Source organism: Anomalospiza imberbis, chromosome Z (genome assembly GCF_031753505.1).
Source record: "Anomalospiza imberbis isolate Cuckoo-Finch-1a 21T00152 chromosome Z, ASM3175350v1, whole genome shotgun sequence".
NCBI lineage: Eukaryota > Metazoa > Chordata > Aves > Passeriformes > Viduidae > Anomalospiza > Anomalospiza imberbis.
This window is the reverse complement of record NC_089721.1, coordinates 2710118-2731324: the sequence shown is the minus strand read 5'-3', so window position 1 is coordinate 2731324 and position 21207 is coordinate 2710118. Positions and strand designations below refer to the sequence as shown.

The following is a 21207-nucleotide window of genomic DNA, read 5'->3' as shown; positions in this document are numbered from 1 at the left end:
CTTCAGCTGAGGCCTCTGATGGCATCTTATCTCAACAAGGACAGAGATAGATGCACTTTGGGCTGTTCAGGTTTCCCAACCCATTTCTCAGTGTTGTTACTTTAGCACAAAACACAATGACAACGGTTATGTGTAATGGGATTAGATAACTAACCACTGACAAAACAATGGTTACTTGAACTAACAAGCATGAGAAAAAGAAAGAGAGCTGAGGAGCGTGACCTAGAATGGGAGAGGAGTGAATAACAGGCGCCTTTTCACAGTATTTTGCTACTGCTTGTAATGAAAGAATGCTCAGATGTTTGGAGAGTAAGCCAAGACTTGCTCTGGTCAACGGAGCCCCAAGGTGTTTGATTTACAAACAGCGAGAAATGCTGCAAAACTTTGAAAGTGTATTTACAGCCTTTTATACACCCTGTCTGCTTGCTGGCACATACAGAATTACGAGGGAATGGTTTGGGTTGTTACTGTGGTTTTACTCTTTTACAGTTGTTCCATGCACCATTTTTCCCCCATTTTATGGGTCCCTAAAGATCCACAGGCCACCCCTTGAGTACCAACAGCCTGGAAAGACAAGGTGGAAAATTTGTGCTTTGGAGTACATTTATTAATGTTCCTTGGTTCTACAGGAATGCCAGGAGGAGGAAAATCACGGACTTGGGGTTCTTTACAAAAAGAGCTGCCTTGCTGTGACAACAAAGGCTTTTCTTGAAACAAAAGTAGACAAGTCTGAAGTTGTGCAGTGAGTTCACCATGCTCACAGGGGAGAGTGTCGCGTGCTGCAAAGGCACCCAGTGCCCTTCAAGGCAAAGACTGTGCAGCCAACAGGCTCAGTCCAACCCTTCCAACAAAACCAGTCCTACAGACTTGTCCATCATTCCCCAGTATCCTCCCCAGGGAATGGGAGGCAACAAGGTGCAAGGATGTAGCATTAGCAAGGTCACCCTTCCCCTGCCTTTTTTTTTTTCCAGAAGAATGGATTCATTGAAGGGGATAAAGTTGTTGTTAAAACCATCCTGCTTGGCACCAAGCCCCCATTCCTTCTGGCAAAGCTTGGTTCCCTGCACACTTTGTGTCTAGTGTGCCATGTTATCCCTGCACTTCCCATGAAAAAGTCAGTCTTTGAACCACTGAGAGGAGATGTTTTTGGTGAGGTTGAGTTACATGGTGACCACACAGCTGAGGAATGCAGGTATTTGGGACTCCTCTGGAAAGACCCTGCTGCAAGATCTCCAGGGTGTACTGTACTAAGCATAAGCCTACCACCCTCAGGGTTTGGAAGAGAGCAAATTCCTTCCAGGATTATAGGATTAAGAAGTTGAAAAGTGATTCAAATTCTTCATTAAACAGAAAAAAAAAAAAAAAGAGAGAGAGAGACATGAGGGGAAGCTCTTCAATGCATGCATCACTCGACGTGTTTTCCTTGTAATTAAAGGAAGTTATTGAAAAATATTTGAGGGGATTAAATGCTCAGAGTATATGTGCCGATCAAATAACACAAGAGTCTGCATTCTTCTGAGTAATCAATGGAGTGACTTGAATGGAGAGGTTCAAAAGACCACAGTTATTGTTAAAGTGCCATTGTAGTAGTATTCACCATACTGTATGGCAGATGGACAGGCCCAAGGGTTTCCCAGCAGGGAAACCTTGCTATAGCTGAAAAAATCAAGGGTCTAGAACTCATATGTGGGTATTTCCACAGCTGTTGCTAAATTTTCAGGCAGGCTTTTCTTCCTGTTGTGCTCCCCAAGCTGAACGTGTAAAGATATTTCTAATTTCTTAATTTCCTATTTTGAGAAAGGCTTCTTTTGGACTGAAACTATATTTCTCTTTTATTTAAGGAAACAAGACATATGTCCACAGACTATGCGGACAAGAAAGGTGTTTAAGGACTGAGCACAGGGCCTAAGAAATGAGAGGTGCTCCTGTGGTAAACAGGCAATTGCACTTACCATTATTCTTTCTTCTGTCTTCTGACAGCTTAATTGTTAGTGGTCATTATTTAGCCATTAATTAAGAGGTCATTATGTCCCAGACACCTGATGTCTAGAATAGCCAATGTGTCCTGCAGTTCGTACACAGCACTCTGACCACTGTGGTGTTCTGTGAGTGTTTTCCCATGTGTGTGACAGAAATGTTTCTCTATCCAGAGATCTTTGCTTTACTCTGACTTTTTCTTTGGGTAGTTCAGTGCTGAAATGGGCACAAACAGCAGTGGGATAGAGAAGAAAGAGATTGAAAGGGTGTTTGAAGACCACAAGGCTATAGGATCCTTTGGCATGTTACAGCAGAATGGTGGGAATCAAATTTCCCTGAATTACCAGTGTCCGGTTTCCAGTGCTTTTGGATGAGTAAGAATCTGACTTCAGATAGAATTTGGCCCCAAGATTGTACTTCCACCTTTGCTCCTGCTCTGCCATTACAGCCTATGAACAAAACACCTCACCTTTTTAGCTTCCTTTGGATTTTATAAATGAGCAGATTAATGGCACCCCCTTCAATTCCTGGATTTAACTAAAAGTGCTTTGATATCTTGATATGAAAGATGCCACATAATTGTACAGAGAAAGATTATGCTAATTCCTCTTTCATTGTCTCTATTAAGTGGTTCTTGCACAGTGGAGGGAAGAGATCTCTCCTCTCCTCTCCTCTCCTCTCCTCTCCTCTCCTCTCCTCTCCTCTCCTCTCCTCTCCTCTCCTCTCCTCTCCTCTCCTCTCCTCTCCTCTCCTCTCCTCTCCTCTCCTCTCCTCTCCTCTCCTCTCCTCTCCTCTCCTCTCCTCTCCTCTCCTCTCCTCTCCTCTCCTCTCCTCTCCTCTCCTCTCCTCTCCTCTCCTCTCCTCTCCTCTCCTCTCCTCTCCTCTCCTCTCCTCTCCTCTCCTCTCCTCTCCTCTCCTCTCCTCTCCTCTCCTCTCCTCTCCTCTCCTCTCCTCTCCTCTCCTCTCCTCTCCTCTCCTCTCCTCTCCTCTCCTCTCCTCTCCTCTCCTCTCCTCTCCTCTCCTCTCCTCTCCTCTCCTCTCCTCTCTACAGAGTTTTCTAAATTAGGTCCAACACATCCCATCCTCACCTACAAAGAATATCAGGCCACAGTAATACCAAAGGTGTAGCCATCTGGGGACTGAAGCATGAGTCTGGTACTACTGCTTGTCACCTCAAGATGCTTTCTCTCTAGAGCTGTTCATGACAGAATTCTTGCCAGACCAGGCTCAGGAGGTCACTGAATCCATCCTCCATAATGCAGGGCCACCTCTACCCCAAACTCATTGGTCTGATTTGCTCCTATGTGGGTCCAGCAATGCTGAGTCCTTCAGCATTCTGCACCAACATGCAAGTCTCCTTACCTTTTACTTGTTTCCTTAAACGTCTCATCTATATTTACTCTACCTCAGTTTAATTACATAATTTCTTATGCTACCCACAGCAAAGAGTTCCACATTAGTTCCTTTCTCTGTGCTTTGGCCACTTATAGTAAATCAGTCTGGAATTTGATCCAGTCAGGAAATGAATAAATTTCAGACATCCTATTATCCTCATGCTTTTGCCTTGCCACAAATGTCCAAATCAGGATGATAGTTTCTTAGCCAGTCACTTCAATCCTTTTTAGGCACTTAAATGTAAACTTTCTTAGAGAGAGGCTTAGCACACCGAGTACCCAAATTGAAGTTAATGGATGCTCCTGAGAGCAAGTCCTGTTTGTTCTGGCATCTCTTTGTACAAATAAAAGTCTGATTATAGGTATCTGCATAAGAAAGTGAAGACAGAGGAACTGCAGGTTTTTTTCTTATTTCAAATATTTTTCTTTTATTTTAAACTACTTGGGCAAATCAACCAAACTCACTTCCTCCTTCTAAAAGCTAACCAGATGGCATATGCTAGCATCCAAATTTCCTACTGATGGTTTGTTTATCATTCAGTCGCCTTGAGCATGTAGTGGAAAATCTGAGCTGACCCTCAGGTATGGTATTTGTTAATAACCAAAAGCACGATTTGACCAAGTTGCCATTTAAAAAACTCACAGTCCAGTAGACTTTGTGTGATGCCACACAGTATCAGTAGGTGTTGAAATTCAGCAGAACTGAGTACGAAATGGGCTTTGGAATCCTGTGTTTCATGCCCTAGGGGCTAATGGAGTGGGTATTTTTCTAACCTTACAATTGTGGTTAATAAAATAATGGATGAGGAATGGGTGAAAGAAGTTTTTTTTAATTTTTTTTATTTATTTTCTTTTGGCTCCACAGATGTGCTTAAGCAAACATAATCTCCTGATCCTGCAAACAGCAGTTCCCTTGGCAAAATGGTTTGGGGAGGCTTTGGATAACTTTAGTTAAAAAACACACTTGCAAAAAAATAAGCTGTCAGAGAGTAAATATTTAACTTTTCCATTTGTTTTCTTCTTTTCATGGACTGTGCAAGACAAACCTTATTCATAGCTGCTAATGTTGTAGCTAATGTCAACAGAGTTATAGTTGGAAAGGAAATTACCCGGACTGTCATGATTTCACATCCTTTTTATAATTCCTCCTCCGGACACATTGGCTGTTCATGACGACAGACACTGAAACAGATTAACCTGCCAGCCAGCTCATAGTGACACACATTAAAATGCAAGTTCTGGAGTTCTACATAAGAAAAATTACCCATATAAAGTAATCACCACAATGAGAAAAACAGAACAAAGCCACTGACCAGAAGTTAAAAACAGCACAAGTTACAATAAAGAGGCAAAGGTTTAACAGATTAAACCAAGATGTTTCCTGGAAACTGGTTGTCTTGGGACATGATAGGAGATTTTTGAAGGATATGTGATTATTTGAACTTTACTAGACTTGAATGAGGTTTTTCTTCCCCTCTGTCCCTGTGCTCAGGTGAGACCCCACCTGCAGAGCTGCCCCAGCCCTGGCTCCAACAGCACAAGGACGTGGAGCTGCTGGAGCCAGCCCAGAGGAGGCACCAAGAAGATCAGAGGGATGAGCAGCTCTGCTGTGGGAAAAGGCTGAGAGAATTGGGGTTGTTCAGCCTGGAAAGAGAAGGCTTTGCAGTGATCCAATTGCCTTCCAGTACCTAGAGGGAGCCAACAAGAAAGATGGAGAGCGACAATTTATAGGAATCTGTAGAGACAGGACAAGAGGCAGTGGCTTCACACTGCCAGAAAGTAGGTTTAGATTAGATATGAGGAAAATATTCTTGGTTGTGAGAGTGGTGAGGAACTCGCATGGTCTTCCCAGAGAAGCTGTGGCTGGCCCATCCCTGGGAGTGTCCAAGGCCAGGTTGGTAGAGTTTGAAGCAACCTGATAGAGGGGAAGGTGTCCTTGTCTATAGCAGGGGGTAGATCTGGATGAGCTTTAAAATTCTTCCTAACCCAAAGCATTCTGTGACTTTATGTTTCTATGATTCTATGATGCAGGGATATTGTGGTATGAAATCTACAGCTGCTAAGGATAGATGAAGTCTCTCTCACTTCCTTTTTGCATTTGTGATTCACAGAGAGACTCATTTCAGTGTTCTCTCAGCCCCAGCTTGGCCCACAAAAACTGGGGTCCTGGTGGACATTGACCTACATCTTGCAAGTATGGGCACTACAGAAAATAGTGCCTTTGCAAGCAAGGCATCTCTTTTTCACTGTTTTTTTGCACTGGAATTAGGCAGGGTTGAATTAAGCCAGGTGTAAAGTGTGTCTGAAAACCATTAGGCAAAGGCTGCTTTAAACAATGAGACTTACCATGATAATAAGTGTTAAACTTGGTAGTCAGTAATAACAGGGTCAGCGCCTTGGAGAGCAGCTCATTGCAGAGTGTCAAGAAAAGGGAAAGTGAATTAGCTTGAGTTTCCAAGGGAAAATGAGCAGTCCACAAGTTCAGTGCTAGATTGTCTGTAGTCATGTTAAGTCTTTGTCTCTCTTTCCTTCACCAGTGGGATGAAACTCCCTGCTTGGGAATGTGCCTTCCTTTGTTGCTAAACCCATTTACACTGGGATTTGCTGGAACATAGAGGAAACTCAGTGATCTGAGCAGGCAAGAAACCCAGGATGTCCTGAGTTCTCGTGCTAAGACTTGGCAAAAAAATTGGCTCCTGCCATTTCCTCTTCTCCCTGCAAAGAGTTTAATTCAGTAATTATTCTAAGAAACAAGATCTCTGCATGCTTGGCTAGAGGCCAGAGATTCATCCAAACTTGTGGCTTACTTCACTGATGTTCAGGCCAATTGGTGCACTCAGGCTGCACAATGAGTTGCAGATGTAGTGATCTCATGTACTTCATTGGTAAAAAGAACAGAAATGTTTACCCTGTAGTCAAATGTAAATGTAAAAAGATGGTTGCCTGAGACTGCAATCTGAACATCCCAAAACAGCATCACACCAACCCTCCCCCAATTTAATCCTCTTCTTTGTTGCCTCATCTCTCCCATCTGTGAAATGGAAACAATTCCACTTCACTTTGTCCTGCTTTGCCCCGAGGAACTGGAATGAGCTAGACCTTTCAAAAGGACTTTGAAGGCAGATTATTGTTTTTCATTACTGTGTGCAACACTTCTCACCATGAAGTGATATTTCAGAATAAAGGTACAATTCTGCTCTGCCAAGAAAGTAATGCTAACCTTCCACCAAAAACATCACTGCTTTATTAGATGAAAATCAGCTGTGTTTGACAGAGTGATTTGTAAACTTTGACGATGCTGTGTGGTTCTGCATGACCAACCTGGACCTGGTGTATTTTTTCCCTTACTTTCTGGGGGGGATTATGTGCTGTGACTTTGACCTGGGACATTTCCTTTCTCCAGGAGGATTAAGCTTCAGTTGTTTTTCTGCTAGCAGTGAGTATCATTTGCAGACTAAGAAATATGATTTCCTTCTTTTAAAATGGGTCAGACCCTTTTTAGTGTTTTAACCACAAACAATGGAGTTCAGAGAAAAATCCAGAGGCATACGGGCTTGGGAGCCTTTGTGGCTTCAGATGTGAAACAGGCCTGTCTAATGCATTCATTTCCTTGTCAGTTGTGAAAGAAATGTCTAAAGTTTCATAATATCATATCAGTTGTGCAAGCAGCTTGCCCTTTAAAGTAGGTGCTTAAATCTGCATTTGGTTTTAGTAAAGCTTAGTCTATTTTTATGCCTGAAGAAGTTTCATTTTCTAAGGGTGCTGGAAGGAAGGTAAAGAATTAATTTAAGGGTTTTTTTTTTTTTTTTTTTTTTTTTTTTTTTGATAGGAGAGACATAACTCCATTTCAGATGCCTGTGTCTCATTCAGGGCAATTAAGGATTTCATGTCATTTGATATTCTCTTTGAGAAGCGCAGGAATTGGTTACGAGTTTCTACCCTTGTTAGATTTAAACTCCATTTCATTTTGACCCTGGGGAATTAGACTGGGTTGAAGTGCATGCATGCATGAATTAAATCACAGCAACATTGCTGCATCTCTTTTTAGTGCAGAGCTCTCAAAGCTCTTAATCATGTGCTCATTTTTCAGACCTGCCCTGTGATATGGGTACGGTAGCTGTATCATTTCCAGAGCTGCAGAATCCATGTGCAATAAAACACACCTCTTCCTTTATTCTTCTGCAAGGGCTGAACCTTGAGCAGGCTTCTGCCTCCACTGTGCAGCCTCCAGCTTGATGTGCTTTGTTTGTAGCTCAAGCAGAGGGGTGCGAGTGAGGCTGTTGCCTAATAAAGGACGTTTTTAGCTGGTTGAGCAGGAGTAATTCCTGTTTAAATGCTTACGATCCCATTGATTTAATCTGGCACAGTTTCAGCAGGCTAGACGGGTAAATGTCTGCTGCTCAGACTCATCAGTGGCCTTAGGGCTTTCTCCAGTGGGGTGTGAGATGTGGATTTGAGAGACAAAGAGCTTCAACTGTGGCTCATCTGTGTGATCCAGCCTTGTGTAAGAGGTGAGGTTTGCAAGGGGACAGCCATGTGTTTGCAAAGGGGACAACCTTGCTCTGTTCTTCAAATGAAAGTCTGAGATCCTCATGCTCAGGCTGCATCCATCCTGAGCAGTGCAGCCTTTCATCAGCTGTTTTTTTGTAGTGCCTTCATGTGCCACAGTCACAAGAAAAAGCACAAAACAACCTAGGAGAGGGTGAATGACTCTGCAGAGCTCAGAACTGAAATTAATTGACATCACTCTCCCGTTGCTGGTAAGGGCCTTAATGGGGCAGCTTGAGTCCCTCAACAAAAGCTGCAGCCCATTACATGACAGAGCTGGCTGCTAAAATCTGGAGAGACGAACAGCATGACAACCGTGGTAGGTCACCTCCTGCAGAAAGGATAACAAAATATTTGTGTACCTTAGGCAGATGGAAGGACAAGCAGCAGAAGCACACGGGGAAGCAGGTATGTTTGTAATTACCCGGAGAGGCAGCTCACCTTCACAGACCAGCAGAGCTGGCTTAATGTGGCAACAGCAACTATTGCACCAGTTGAAGGAACAGCAAAGCTGCCATGGCAACATCGTCTCCTCAGGGGATCACAGGCGGGATTCTGGCCAAGCCAGACCAAATTTCTCCTGTGCTTTCCACTGGAAAAATGCCCCTCCAGCTGGCTACCGAAGACAAAATCCAACCCATAAGCTGAAATAGAGTAAATATTAGTTAAACAGTTACAACTCTCAAGATCTTGCACGCAGTAGGAGCAGCTGTCAAGCTGGGAGACACCTCCTCCAGTGCATGGCATAGCCCAGCCACAGTGCGTCAAGGTTGCTGATGATGGGATGGCTGAAACCACAGCCGTAGGGTGAGGCTCAAGTGATCCAGTCCAAAATTAGTTCCCACCCAGGCGACTCAGAGAGGAGAAGAGCCACAGAGCACCATAGATGGACAATTTTGCTACAGGTTTTTACCTGGTGGAGGCTTTTTCTCCCATGCAGTCCATGAAACACCATAGGACAAAGGTTCAGCAACTTCCTTGGTGGAAGCACAAAGATGCAGAAGAAGGCTTTGTGCTTCTTTTTCACCCCGAAGCTGGTGCTCAGACTTCTTCTTTTTAATGAAGCCATCATGGAATGCTCAGTTTTATGGGTTCCCCCCTTTCTCTAAAACAGCTTTGTCTGTTTTCATTAATCATTAATTGCCTTGGCTGGAGCACAGACCTTTAGTGTGGACACTCATAGCAGAACACAGCAGAAAAAGGAAGTGATCTTTTCTCTTGTTTAATGCTGCCTCTCAAGGAACTGCAGGTATTGATTGATGCTTCTCATGTTTCAGATATTCTCTGTGATGGGAAAAAAGTCATATTCCCCTAAAGTGTCAGTTTTATTACATATCAGAAAATATATCTCTTTAATGAGCTCAAAGCATCACTTTTTTTTGAAGTGTCTCTTTCTATGTTGTCATATAAAAATAGATAATACGCATCACATTTTTTTTCTCCTAATGTGATTGACTTATGGCTGTAAAAATTTTCCCTTCCCCTCTCTCAATTCACACAATAAGGTATATCACAGCTGTAGATACAGGGTAACATACTGGATTACTCTGCCTTAAGTAATTGTTTCTCATGTATCCATAAACATGAATAAATATGATAGTCATGGCTGTCAATGATCCTTTGTTTCAACAAGTTGACCATAACTAAGCATTGTATAAACATAATTGATAAATTTAATGTCTCTGAATATCCCTGGAACTTTTAAATCCTTCAAATTGCAATTACTTAGCTTGTGGCTAATTTTATAAAAGACTTAAAAGAGAGATATGAGTGTTATATATGGATCTTAATCTTCAAAACAGGGTCTCCAAAGATCAGGCTGCTTTTTTTAAAATTTGGAAATAAGTAATGAATGGTGTTGTTTATCAATATGCAGTGTAAAGCACCACTAATTCCTTGAATAAAATTCTAAAGCCTTTCTTGTGTAGATTTTAAGTCAGGAATTGCAGAAATAATATTCATCCTTTCCAAGGAAAACTAGCTTTAAACCAAGGCAAAAATGGGATATAAGTATTTGGGAAATTTTTTAAAGAATGATTGATTTAAGGAACAAGAGCAACAACTGGAAGAAAAAAGAGTAGAGAGTACTTCTGGAAATTCTGGGAGTTTATATGATTGCAAAAGGGAAGCTTGTGCTTTGTCAGCATTGATTTCTTTATTTACTCTCAGAGACCATTTTTTTTTATTATTATTGTGGAGACAAATGACCCCATACCTCAGAAGTCTCATTGGAATAATAAGTGTAAAGATACATTTGTACTTTGTGATATTCTTTGAGATTCTTTGGAAAATGTGCTACATGAAGACTAAATATTCTTCTAGCATATATATATATATATATATATATATATACATATATATATATTTGTGTGGGGGAATAGGCAATGGATGCCCACATTGCTGTGGAACTGAGAGGAGAGGAATAATTTAGCAAAGGGAAAAAAGATCCAGAATTCTGGGCAAAAAAGTCATTGGATGTGATGGATGAAGGTTTATCTGCTCTTTATAGTGACAGATAAGTAATGAGGTTGAACCGCTGCGATATTGTCTGGAAATAGAATAGATGACATTTTTAATAGGCTCAAATTGACTCTTAATAGTTCAGACCATCTGCTGAAACTGTGGAATAATAAAACTAGTACTTTTATTATGACCTTCTAAAGCATTAAATACTCTGGGAAAATATGTGGACATTTCTAAATCTATGTTTTGGTTGGACAGTTTGAATGAAAGTATTTTGCAGTGGGTTTGAGGGTCAGGCTCTGGCCTGGTTGTTATAAAAGCAAACCCAGTGAGATTCCAGCTCTGCTTGCAGGTGCTTAACAACTTCATCATCCGCTTAAGCCAGTTCTTTAAAAACTAAATGTGCTAAAGAACATATAAACAAAAATGTAGTACTAATACTAATGTCAATACTAATAATGATGATGATGATGATGATGATAATAATAATGCAATTGCAAGTAGTAATGGTAGTAGTATTTGGTAGAATATGACTCTGATCAGAGTTCTTAGATCAATATATTATCCAAATGATAGATGGGGACCATTTATAACAGTATAATCTGCTCTAGACAGGCACAGTGATAAAAAAAATCTGTTAAAGGCCAAGTTCTTCAAGAGGAACATTCAGTTTGAAGCAGGAAAAACAATGCATACGCATTGCAGTAAATATAAATTGAAGAGAGCTCTGTAAGGCAGAGACAACAGAAATGAAGATGAGGAGAGATTTTTATACTTTGCGATATCTCTTGTTCGTGTCCATTACGAAATAGCTTAAAATTGGCAGGAACCTTGTTGTTACTAGGTGTATTTGGAAACTGATCATAGAAACATTATCGTCATGATATGATTAGCTTTATCTAGTATCTATATATAGCTGTGGGGGCTTTTTATATGGAGATGTTTTCAGTGATATTCTTTCACTTTGGCTGTGTTAGATGGAGCTCATGAAAATAGAAACCGGGACTATCCTTTCTGTTATTGCTCAGTGCAATAGGCTCCTCATCCATGATAGTATAAATAATGACAGTTGAATAAAGAAAATTAGCACTTTTTCCAAATGGCTATTTCTAGCATGTTTAGTGTTCAGGAAACCCTTTTTTTTTTGTTGTTTTTGGGGTGATTTTATCATTTTTTGTTGTTTTGGGGGTTTTTTGGGGTCTGTTTGGTTTGGTTTGGGGTTTTTTTTGTTTGTTTGGGTTTTTTTTTATTTTGTTTTTTAATGATTTGATTAACTGCACTCCTCACAGTCCAGTTTCTATGTGCAAATGCAGGAATTTAGTTGATATTTGTTGTGATTACTGATTCCAAGGTAAATTTAAGTGGACTCCATCCAAAACTATTTCAGATGATGATAGAAACTTGTTGGTGATATATACTGTAATTTAAGTCAAAATATATATTGCAATGCCATGGAGCATACATCAGATACCTCTTTCGGAGGCAATATAAAGAGAACAAAAAAGGTTCTTCTTAGATATTGGAAATCTAGAACTGAAAAAAAAAAAATTCACCAATACATTCATGTCCTCTTGCAGTAGGAGAGAAACAAGGTGTGACTAGAGGTGTCAAAGAGATAACTGAAATTCAGTCCTTAAAAGACAGTCCTTAAAAGTCCTTGTTATTATTCAGGTAAGAGGACATCTGCTCTGATTTAATCTCCAGACCTGAGTCAGTTACTTGCTTTCTCTGCCCTCTAGTTTCTCTGCTTCTGAAGGGTTTGTGGAAATATTTATTTTAAAAGATGCTGAGACAATAATTTATTAATATTTGCAGTTTTCTTTCATGTTCCTGGAAAGTTGGGGCATGCAAAGACATTGGTCCTATTAAGGCATGTCCTAGTTAAACATAAAGATGAAGCAATGCTTCTACTAGGTGGGTGGAAGTTGTACAAAGGTCTTAAATTTTGAAAGGGAAAAGGGACCACTCAGCCTTCAGACTCGGCAATCTGAAACTGCATCTGCACTTCTAGAGAGAAAATACAGCAAACTCTTCAAGATAGAAAAGGGAAACAAAATATTAACCAAGGGAAAATTGGAACTGGTAGTGTTTTTTCCAGTGATAGTGGTTAATCACTAAAAGAAGGGGCCAGTGGAAGTGAAGAATTCTTCATCTTCTTATGTCTTCAAGATTGAAGGCCTCTCTGGAGGAAATATTTTAGACAAAAATTATTGGGCTTAACAAAAGAGGAGCTGGATAAAAATTAAAACTCTATGACATATAAGAGGTAGATGACCTACTAGTGCCTCTACATGTGTGATTCATTTCACACAGCTTTAGATGTTTGAAGTTAGATGACTAAGTTTGAACTGGTCACCCTGGGCTCCCTTTTTAGTCAACAGTAAGAAATAGGTATCTCTAGGGAGCAATCCATTTGACCTGCCTTGGATGCCTGTTAGAGTGTGATGCAAATTGTCCTCTGGGGTGCATGTTGCTCTTCATTGTCTATCAAGGAAGCCTATGGTGATTTGTTCACGTCCCACCACCTCCTTTTCAAATGCCTGAGGAAAGGTGTGTCTCTCTGTGGGACACCTAGGAGTTGTGGAACAGCAGTCCTTAATTTATAGGGCAGAGGCCTGTTTTGTGGCAGTACCTGCCTTGCATCCTTTATGAGTCAGTTGCTGGGTGAGTTGTATTCCTGCATTGTTGAAGCATTCTGTGCTCTGAAAAGAGGACCTAAGAACATCCCCACATCCCCCTCATTTCTTCGGGGGCACAGATGTAGGTAAGAGTGGGCCAAATGCTGTTGTTACTCTGGTATAAAGTCCTGGAAGTCTCAGAGATTTTTGTGGAATTACCATGCTTTACATCTTAAGAATAAAAGCAGAAATGAGCCATTTAGGAAGGATTAATCCAACTGCCACAGGAACTTGGTTCTTTCTGTTCATCAGATGATAAAGGGAAGCTCTGGAAAGAATGCTATATATCACAGAGCATTTTTAAAGCAAAGACTCTTGGGAAAATCCTTGTTAAGCATGTGGAGACAGTGTTAAAAACACTTTCATCTTTCATTTCTTCCTGTCCTGTAGCCTTCCTGGCGCCACTCCAAATTCACTTCATCACTTGGTGTTACTTGGTTTAGACCTGAGCCTCTTGCGTATCCCGCTAATAGTGGATTCCTGTGTAGTGTATCCAAATTCCTCAAGTCTAGCCCTGTCACTCAAGATGATGAACCTGTCATCACGCCGGAGGTGTGCTCGGAGCTATGCTCAGCCCACATCTGAGGAGAGCAACTGTGGTGCTCAACAGAGGGGCTTAACCATCCTAAACACCCTCCCTTATCAAGGGAAGGAGAGAGTGCCTCTGGCAGGCTCCACAGCACAGGGAAGTCTGTTCTCTTTATGTGGACCACAGGGAGGAGATGTGTCCTAGATACTCCAGCCATGCCTGCAATGCAAGAAGCCTTCAGCAGCTGGTGTTGGCTGATTTTGGATCAAAACTTAGCTAGGAAGCTTTGCAGTGTATCAGTGAGTATGCAGAGGATTCCTGGGGCAGAGGGATTTTATCACTCTTTATATAATTGCAGAGAAGTCAGGTATGACCGTACAGCAAGTCTAGGTACCTGCCAGTCGTCCCTGTTACCAGTAAGGTCTGTTTTCCTAGTTTGTTTTCTTCCTGGATAGTTACTCCTAAGTGTCCACCAGCAGCTGCTGTCCACAATGGCACAGCGAGCCTGGCATGTCTCAGTGGTTTGGATTAATCTGTGTTTCAGCAGCTCTGTGAAGCAGAGGGTCTGTGTGGACATGTGTGGCAGCAGACGCCCTGCCCAGACTGGGTCTCTGCACCACCAATCCCAAAGACAGTAACATGCTGTCTCTATCACAGTGCATGCACAGCCTGATGTGCAGAGCAGGGGTGATGCAACCGGATGGCACGAGAAGGATCGGGACTGTCATCATCAGGCAGCTCTCTTTTGATTCCTCGCCCATGCAATTTGTAGGTTCCCATGACACTGTACCATAGGCTGTTTAGCCATTCCCGTGCCACAGAGAAATCCGACCCCTTCCAATTATGGGGGACGTGACACTCTTGCCACATCCAGCTATTTCTGACATAGTGGTATGTGTGTTGTCTTAGCCCATGGTGAGCCCTCTGTCTGCTGCAGCAGCACTCCCAGGGTGCCCGTGTTAATAGGGTGGTTGAGGTGAGTGTTAACCTGCTGCTTCCCTCAGAGGCACTGACCTTCTGGTGAGGGCCTTTCTGTGCAAATGTTGCCTGGGGGAAATTCTCTGTACACTGACCTCAGCTGGGGATGCAGAGGCAACTTTGCACTTTTGGAGCTTATGCATGCTTTTAGCTTATAAAAATTCACTGTCCCATTAAGAAGAAACCCCTTAGTGCAGCTCTGTCTCCTGTGTGACACACTCCTGCTGATGCCAACAGGAGCTTCACTGGCACCACAGGTAAACAGAATGCCTAGGGAGTCTCTCCAGCAGGAAATAAACACCTATAGCTCTTAGGATGACATGTGAAACCTTGGTTCTGAAAAGACATGTGTTTTTCCCACTTTGCCAGATCTCACTGTGGTCTGATTGTGGGCAGTGCAGAAATCTCTTTATAATTGAAAAGGCTAAAATTTAAAGGTTTGTTTGTTGCTTTTTTTTTTTTCTTGAAAGGTCTTGATTTTTTGGTTTTTTGTTTATTTTTAAACTGGTATCATTCATGTTTCCAGTCACTGAGATTGTACTCTACTTTCAAAAAAAAGGAAAATTGGAAAAGGCTGATGATATCCATTAGCTGGCTTGAGGATTTGAAAAAATCAATACATTCAAGGGGCAGTTAAAGAAGTTGATGTCTTTGAATCATAGACTCACTGGATTGTTTAGGTTGACCCTTAAGATCATCAAGTTCAACCACAAACACAACACTGCCAGGTCCCTGAGATCTGCACTTATTGGAGGTGCCAACATCCTCATGGAGGTGCACATCACCACTCAGACTTCCTCACCACTCCAGATGCTTTCTCATTGTTCACTGCTTCTCCGACTCAGGACCATCATCCCTACTTTGGGGAACCTCTTCTAAGAGGTAATAATAGCCTTTGTCCCATGATGGTGCATCTGTATGAAATGCAGAGGCATCTCGGGAGATGCAGAGCATTTTCTGTAGTCTTGGAGATGCTTAACACTGTCTCAAAGTTCTCACCTGACTGCCTTATGTCCCGGGCCTCAGCTTCACCTGGGAGACAGAGCTGGGACAGTGTCAGAGAATTTTATTTCACCACTAAATGAATGGGTTCATACTCAGAAAGTTAATGTTTATTATAAGCATGTGAGGAGCTAAACCTTTTTCGTGTTACTGATGATGAGAGCTTGAATGCAATAAGAACTGGCCTTCATTCACTCAGGAAATCTTCCTAGATACTAATACTGAGCAAATGAGCTGTTGTTTTTTAACTCCTGAGGTTTATTAAACATTAGATCATAGGAACTGCTACACCAGTCAAAGTCTTATAACTGTCTTATAGCACGTTTCCAATCACTGACTGTAGACAACACCAGATGCTTCAAAGGAGCATGCAAGAAAACATGTAGTAGACAATAATAATAAACAGAATTTGATCATAAGAAAAATCACTGTTTGTGCTCAGTGTTTGACTTATACCCTGAGATATGACAGTTTATATTTTATTATACATACATATTTTAAAGTGACAACAGTTTTCAAAAGAAGGGACTGGAATTTGGGAGGTCTGAATGAGATTTCAGCATTATCCCCTCACAGGAAGGTTGACACAAACAAATTATGTCATCATTTGATGACAAATGTGTCGTCATTTTCATAATTTCCAAGAGCACCTCCATTTCCACAGCTAAATACCACCAGAGACCTTAACAATTATAAGGTTCCTGAGATCTGGGAACTACAACTGTTACAAAAGGGCAAGGGAAGGTGACGTGAAAAATCAGATTTGTATCTTAAGTAGGAGCAATTATTAAAAGAAGTGAGAGAAGTTAAACCAGTGCAAGGGAACACAATGTGCTGTTGTCTTTTTTGGATTGTGTACTCCAGGCACTTGGCAGTGCTTGTCTGTGAACTGATGGGTGTACAATCAATTTGGCTGTTTTCCCCATGCAGTCCCTTCAGTGCAAACCCTCCACTTATTTGCATGGATCCTTCAGTCAGTGCAGAGAGATGTGCACTAAAAACAGAAAGACAAAAATTCCCCAGGCAGCCACTTTAGATCATACTATTCTCTGTTATTATTTTAAAAAGAGGAATGCAAAAGTACAAACAGAAGGTCCTTGTTCTGTTCATCTTCCTGCAGATGACTCAAGAAGCTCCTTTTGTCCTTCCTTTGCAAAGAGCAAGTTAGGAAATGAATGACATCTGAAGGCATGAGCTGGGTTGCTCACCCCAGATTTTGTCTGAAGGTCACCTTGCAATTCTCTGTGGTTCAGAGATGTTTTTATTATTTCTCTTTTAACCTTAAGGGTTTTTTTTTTTATTTTTCTGTTTTCTTTAATCTCCCCCTTCCCCCCCTCCTCCCCACTTAAGTTAAATGACAAGTTATGAAACTTTGTGGTTTTCTTGTTCTTAATGTGAGTATTGAAAAATGATAATCTGCCGAGTGCATGTGACGGAGCGCTCCCTCCTCCCTCTCCCAGCTCCCTCCCTGTCAGCTGCTGTGGCTCTTCGTCATGTTTAACCGCTCCCAGCTTTCAGAATACATTGGTTTCCGTTCTCAGACCTTCTTTGTCTCCTCTTGCAGCTGTTTGCTTTGCAGTGTGGTCAGTGTTTGTGGGGTAGATCAAACCCCACTTATAAACTCTCATCTCCTCTCTTCACCCTCCGCACTCTGCAAAGGTCGTGGAGCTTCCAGGGGTTCTGTGCTCACACTGGGAGGTACCAGTAGGGAGAAAGGGAAACCATTAATAAAGGGAGAGTGGAGCAAACTGCAAAGTGGCAACAGGCTCTGGCGCTACACCAGTCAGAGGGCAGGAGATTCAAACTGAGCCTTGAAGATTTGGTGCGTGCTGGGGGATGTGGTGGATAAATGGTTTGACGTGATCAAAAGCACTCATTCGAAATGGGAAGGCAACGAGCAAGGTTTCAAGCCACTCTGTTTGGTTTGGGCGTCCTTTTGCCTGACTTTAACGAGCAGGTATCCAGTTATCCAGTTGAGGGAGGAAAAGAGTATTTCCATAAAGCCTGTAGTATCAGACTTCTGCTATGAATCAGCACTCTGGTACCACATGTGAGGGGATACCCACAGTCTTCTGTAGTGGTACACCAGAAAGGTAATATTTGTCTGTATATCACAGAATCATTTAGGTTGGAAAAAACCCTAAAGTTCATTGAGTCCAACCTTCAAATCCTATTCTGGGCAAGGAACTGTAAGTTCAAAATACAAATAAACTCTGTGAAGCAAGATTTTGCATGACAATAGTCATAGTTGATCAAAACCAGGTTTAAGAGCCTAGGCAAAGCACTAAGTGTAGTCAAGCCTTAATTTAGAATTTCCCAGATTAGATTTCTTCCCACTCCTGCGTAGTGTGTGCACCTAGAGAAAGGACACGGCACAGCAGCTGCCAGGGTAGTATCAAATAGAAAATGTTTCTGTGTCAGCATGCCTTGAATGTGGTTTCCCTTGGAATATTCCACTGTAAATCCACCAACCCCTACAGAATACACTGGTGGAGAGTTAAATATCTTTTACCTATATGCACTAGTTTCTGCATGAAACACAAGTGACTTCATAGGTTTATTTCTTTCTTCTTTTCCTATGGAAACTCCTGAGTGGGAGTGGGCCTTGTGTACTGCATTTCAGGTGAGATATATGCTCGTAGTCCTCCTCTGAAATTGCAGTTACCAAACATCCCATAGAATCATTTATATATTTAATCTGAACTATTGATGGAGTGTTCTTCCATTTTAAGAATGGTTTCTGAATGATGTCTAGCAGTTTACACTCCAAGACAGGAAATTTGTATATGGAACAAAGCAGCGAGTACTTCTTGTAGTTTATAAGGTGCTTCAAATTCTAATAAAAATAGAAGAGAAATGTTAAATATTCATTATACTATTACAACCCTTCTGGTTAATGGCAAAAGGCACCAAAATTATTTCATTCAGTAGTGTTTTGGATTTATGCCTGAAGTCTATTGTTTCAACAACATCAAAAGCTGTGTAGCAACTATGGCTCATCTGCAGTAGTAACTCAGTATTATAAAACTTTACAGGAAAGAAAGAAATATAAGTCCATATATGCTCATTTCAGGCCCTTGTAGGATTAAAAATAAATAAATAAAAGGAAGAAAGCAAATAGAAGTTAAGAGGGGGAGTAACACCATAAGTATTTATAAAATACTGCATCTCTTGGCCTTGGTCTATAGTTTCCACTTCCAGGCAGTACTGCTCCCTTCTGAATGTTTTATATTCTATATGATCTACAATAAAGAGTTATGCCATCAAAAAACATGACACTATGCATGCCAAGAGTCCAGGTACTCCCATTAGAATAAGTGTGACAGCAAAAGATGTGAAATATGGGCATCTGATGAACTGGCTAAATCCCTTGACTATTCCTCAAACAAAGAGAAAACAAAGCACCCTCCCCCCCTCTAAATAAAACTAAAATCTCCATCAGTAGTCCTGGGAGATAAAGTCTTATCCTAAAAACAGCTCCCACTGTAACCCAGTCCATGAATCACAGCACTTAAGCCTGAAGAGTCACATTCCATGTTGACACAGACCTTCAGTAGTCCCATTAAATGTAATGGGGTTGCACAAGATGTAAATCACTGTAAAATATGAACCCTGATCTAATTTCTCTCTCTGAGATTAATTACTTCAAAGCCATTGTTTCTTATTTCCTCCTTCTCTAAAATCCTAGAGCAACAGAATTTTTGAGGGGAATTATTTTAACTCTTTAAAGAAAAGCTGCTGTTGGCTCTCTGGTGCACTTTGAAATTTTTCTTTAAAACACGAGAAGAGATTTTTTGTTTGAGACTTTGTGTCAGCTGTGGGGTTTATTGGACAACATGCTCGTGGCTGGGATTACTTTGGCAGTGAACTAAACAGGCAAGTACAATTTATGTGTCCATATATTGGAGCATAGTGGGAAATAATGTATGTGTTGTGGTGAAGACCTAGTGGTCCGTTGCATTATTTCCATGGTAATTAGGAGGCAAATGACCCTTCTGATGACAAAATTGAATTATGTTTGTGAATATTTAGTAGGGACCATTGTACCTATTGCAAGAGGGTGACTTGAATGGCCTGAAAGGTCTCTCCAAATGTAATATTTATGACTTGGTGAGTGGTAGATTTCAAGCCACTACCAAAAAAGGATAACACCAATAGTTGGAACAACCTGTACACACATCTCTGTATGACAAATAGAAATGAAATACAGTACATCTACTTCCCTTTGCCTTCTCAGCTACTTCATCTACTGTTCCTAGGGAGATATCCTTGTACTCAGTACCAAATATCGAAAAAAGAAAACAAACAAACAAACAAACAAATGACATTTCAGATCTTGATCATCTCATTTGTACACTGCAATGAGTAACATTTGGCCTTGTACAAAGGAGATTTTTTCAACCATATTACACTGTGACAGAGCATATCTTTTTTAAACTAATTACAAAGGGGTTTTGTAACACCACATAAAGGGTTAATTGCAAAGTGTTTATAAAGTGCATTTAAAGGTATTATGGTAGGGTTTTTCCCATACAGAATGTTGCCCTAGGTCCCCACCTGAAGGCAGTCAATGTTGGAACGTCACATTTTTCCTTATTAAAACCCTCAGTAAATGACCACATGGAAACTGAGGCACATGATATTATGGGGATGGTGGGTCAGACACCCCTGTGCTACTCAAAAAACTCTAAATGTCCTTAGAACTGTTTAAAACAATCCCAAAATAGTTCATCTATAACAGAGGTCGATGATCAGAATATGGGTGGTGACGGCTTGCAGATTTCATCAGTATGTATTTGGGATGACTTGCATAACTGATTCATGGCCTCATCACCCATGATTAATGTGCTATAAAGTTACAGGAATTAGAACCTCTCTCTGGCACTTGGTGAAGCTGAGGCCTTGCAGTAAAGAGCAGTATGTAATTAAAGCCTGTACCATTAATCTGTTTGCAGACATGGACTGAATTGAGGCCACACTCACAAACTCATCAAGTTATGAGACCTTTCAGGTTCTTGTCTTTGCTATGTGTAATGTTTTTATGACAGACTTTTAAGTCATTTATTATATATACTTATTATAATGTTCTCTAAACCAGTGTGATTACTTAAAAGTTCACTTGCATAAAAATTTGGGGAAATAATGATAGCTAATGCACAGTTCCTCCTGCAGACTGGTTTTCTCTTCTTACATAAGTGATACTACTTCAACTACTTTTATAATGTTATTGCCCTTTCCTTTAGTACTTGGATGCAAGAGATTAAAGCAGTTGAGTTAATTGTGTGTATCTCTGCTGTATTCAGTCTGAAAAGGCCTGAGCTAACCCTAATTCCTGTTGTGATGGGCATTATGAGAGACAGGTCTTGCTCCTCAAAGCTTATAGGCTAAAGCAAAAACAGAGATATGTAGCAAGAGAGGGGAAGGATTATTATTTCTGTCCTTTCTGGACAGAAAGCCACAGAATTTGGGACAACATTCTGCAAAGTTTTATCATTTTGGAGAACAGATTTTATCCTTGTAGTCCTGTTATACTTCATGGACTTTCAGAGCACAAATTAGATTTGACATTGGCCTAATCATCATCATAAGTCTCTTTTTCTCTCTTACCAACCACTGAAATGCCTCTGGATGACCACTG

At 41.0% G+C, this 21207-nt stretch overlaps 1 protein-coding gene across 12 annotated transcripts in view; it reads left to right on the top strand.

Annotated features, from left to right (window-relative positions):
• The window catches only part of SETBP1 (SET binding protein 1), a 265947-nt gene that overhangs the window by 145924 nt on the left and 98816 nt on the right, over nucleotides 1-21207 (top strand). Inside the window, exon 1 of one of the 12 annotated variants that reach the window (XM_068175951.1) lies at nucleotides 1050-1192. The exons of the other annotated variants lie outside the window; for them this stretch is intronic. Within the exon in view, the coding sequence (XP_068032052.1) occupies nucleotides 1187-1192 (6 nt within the window). The 5' untranslated portion in view covers nucleotides 1050-1186. Of the gene's footprint in view, nucleotides 1-1049; nucleotides 1193-21207 lie in introns of those variants that run through there. 12 annotated transcript variants of the gene reach the window in all.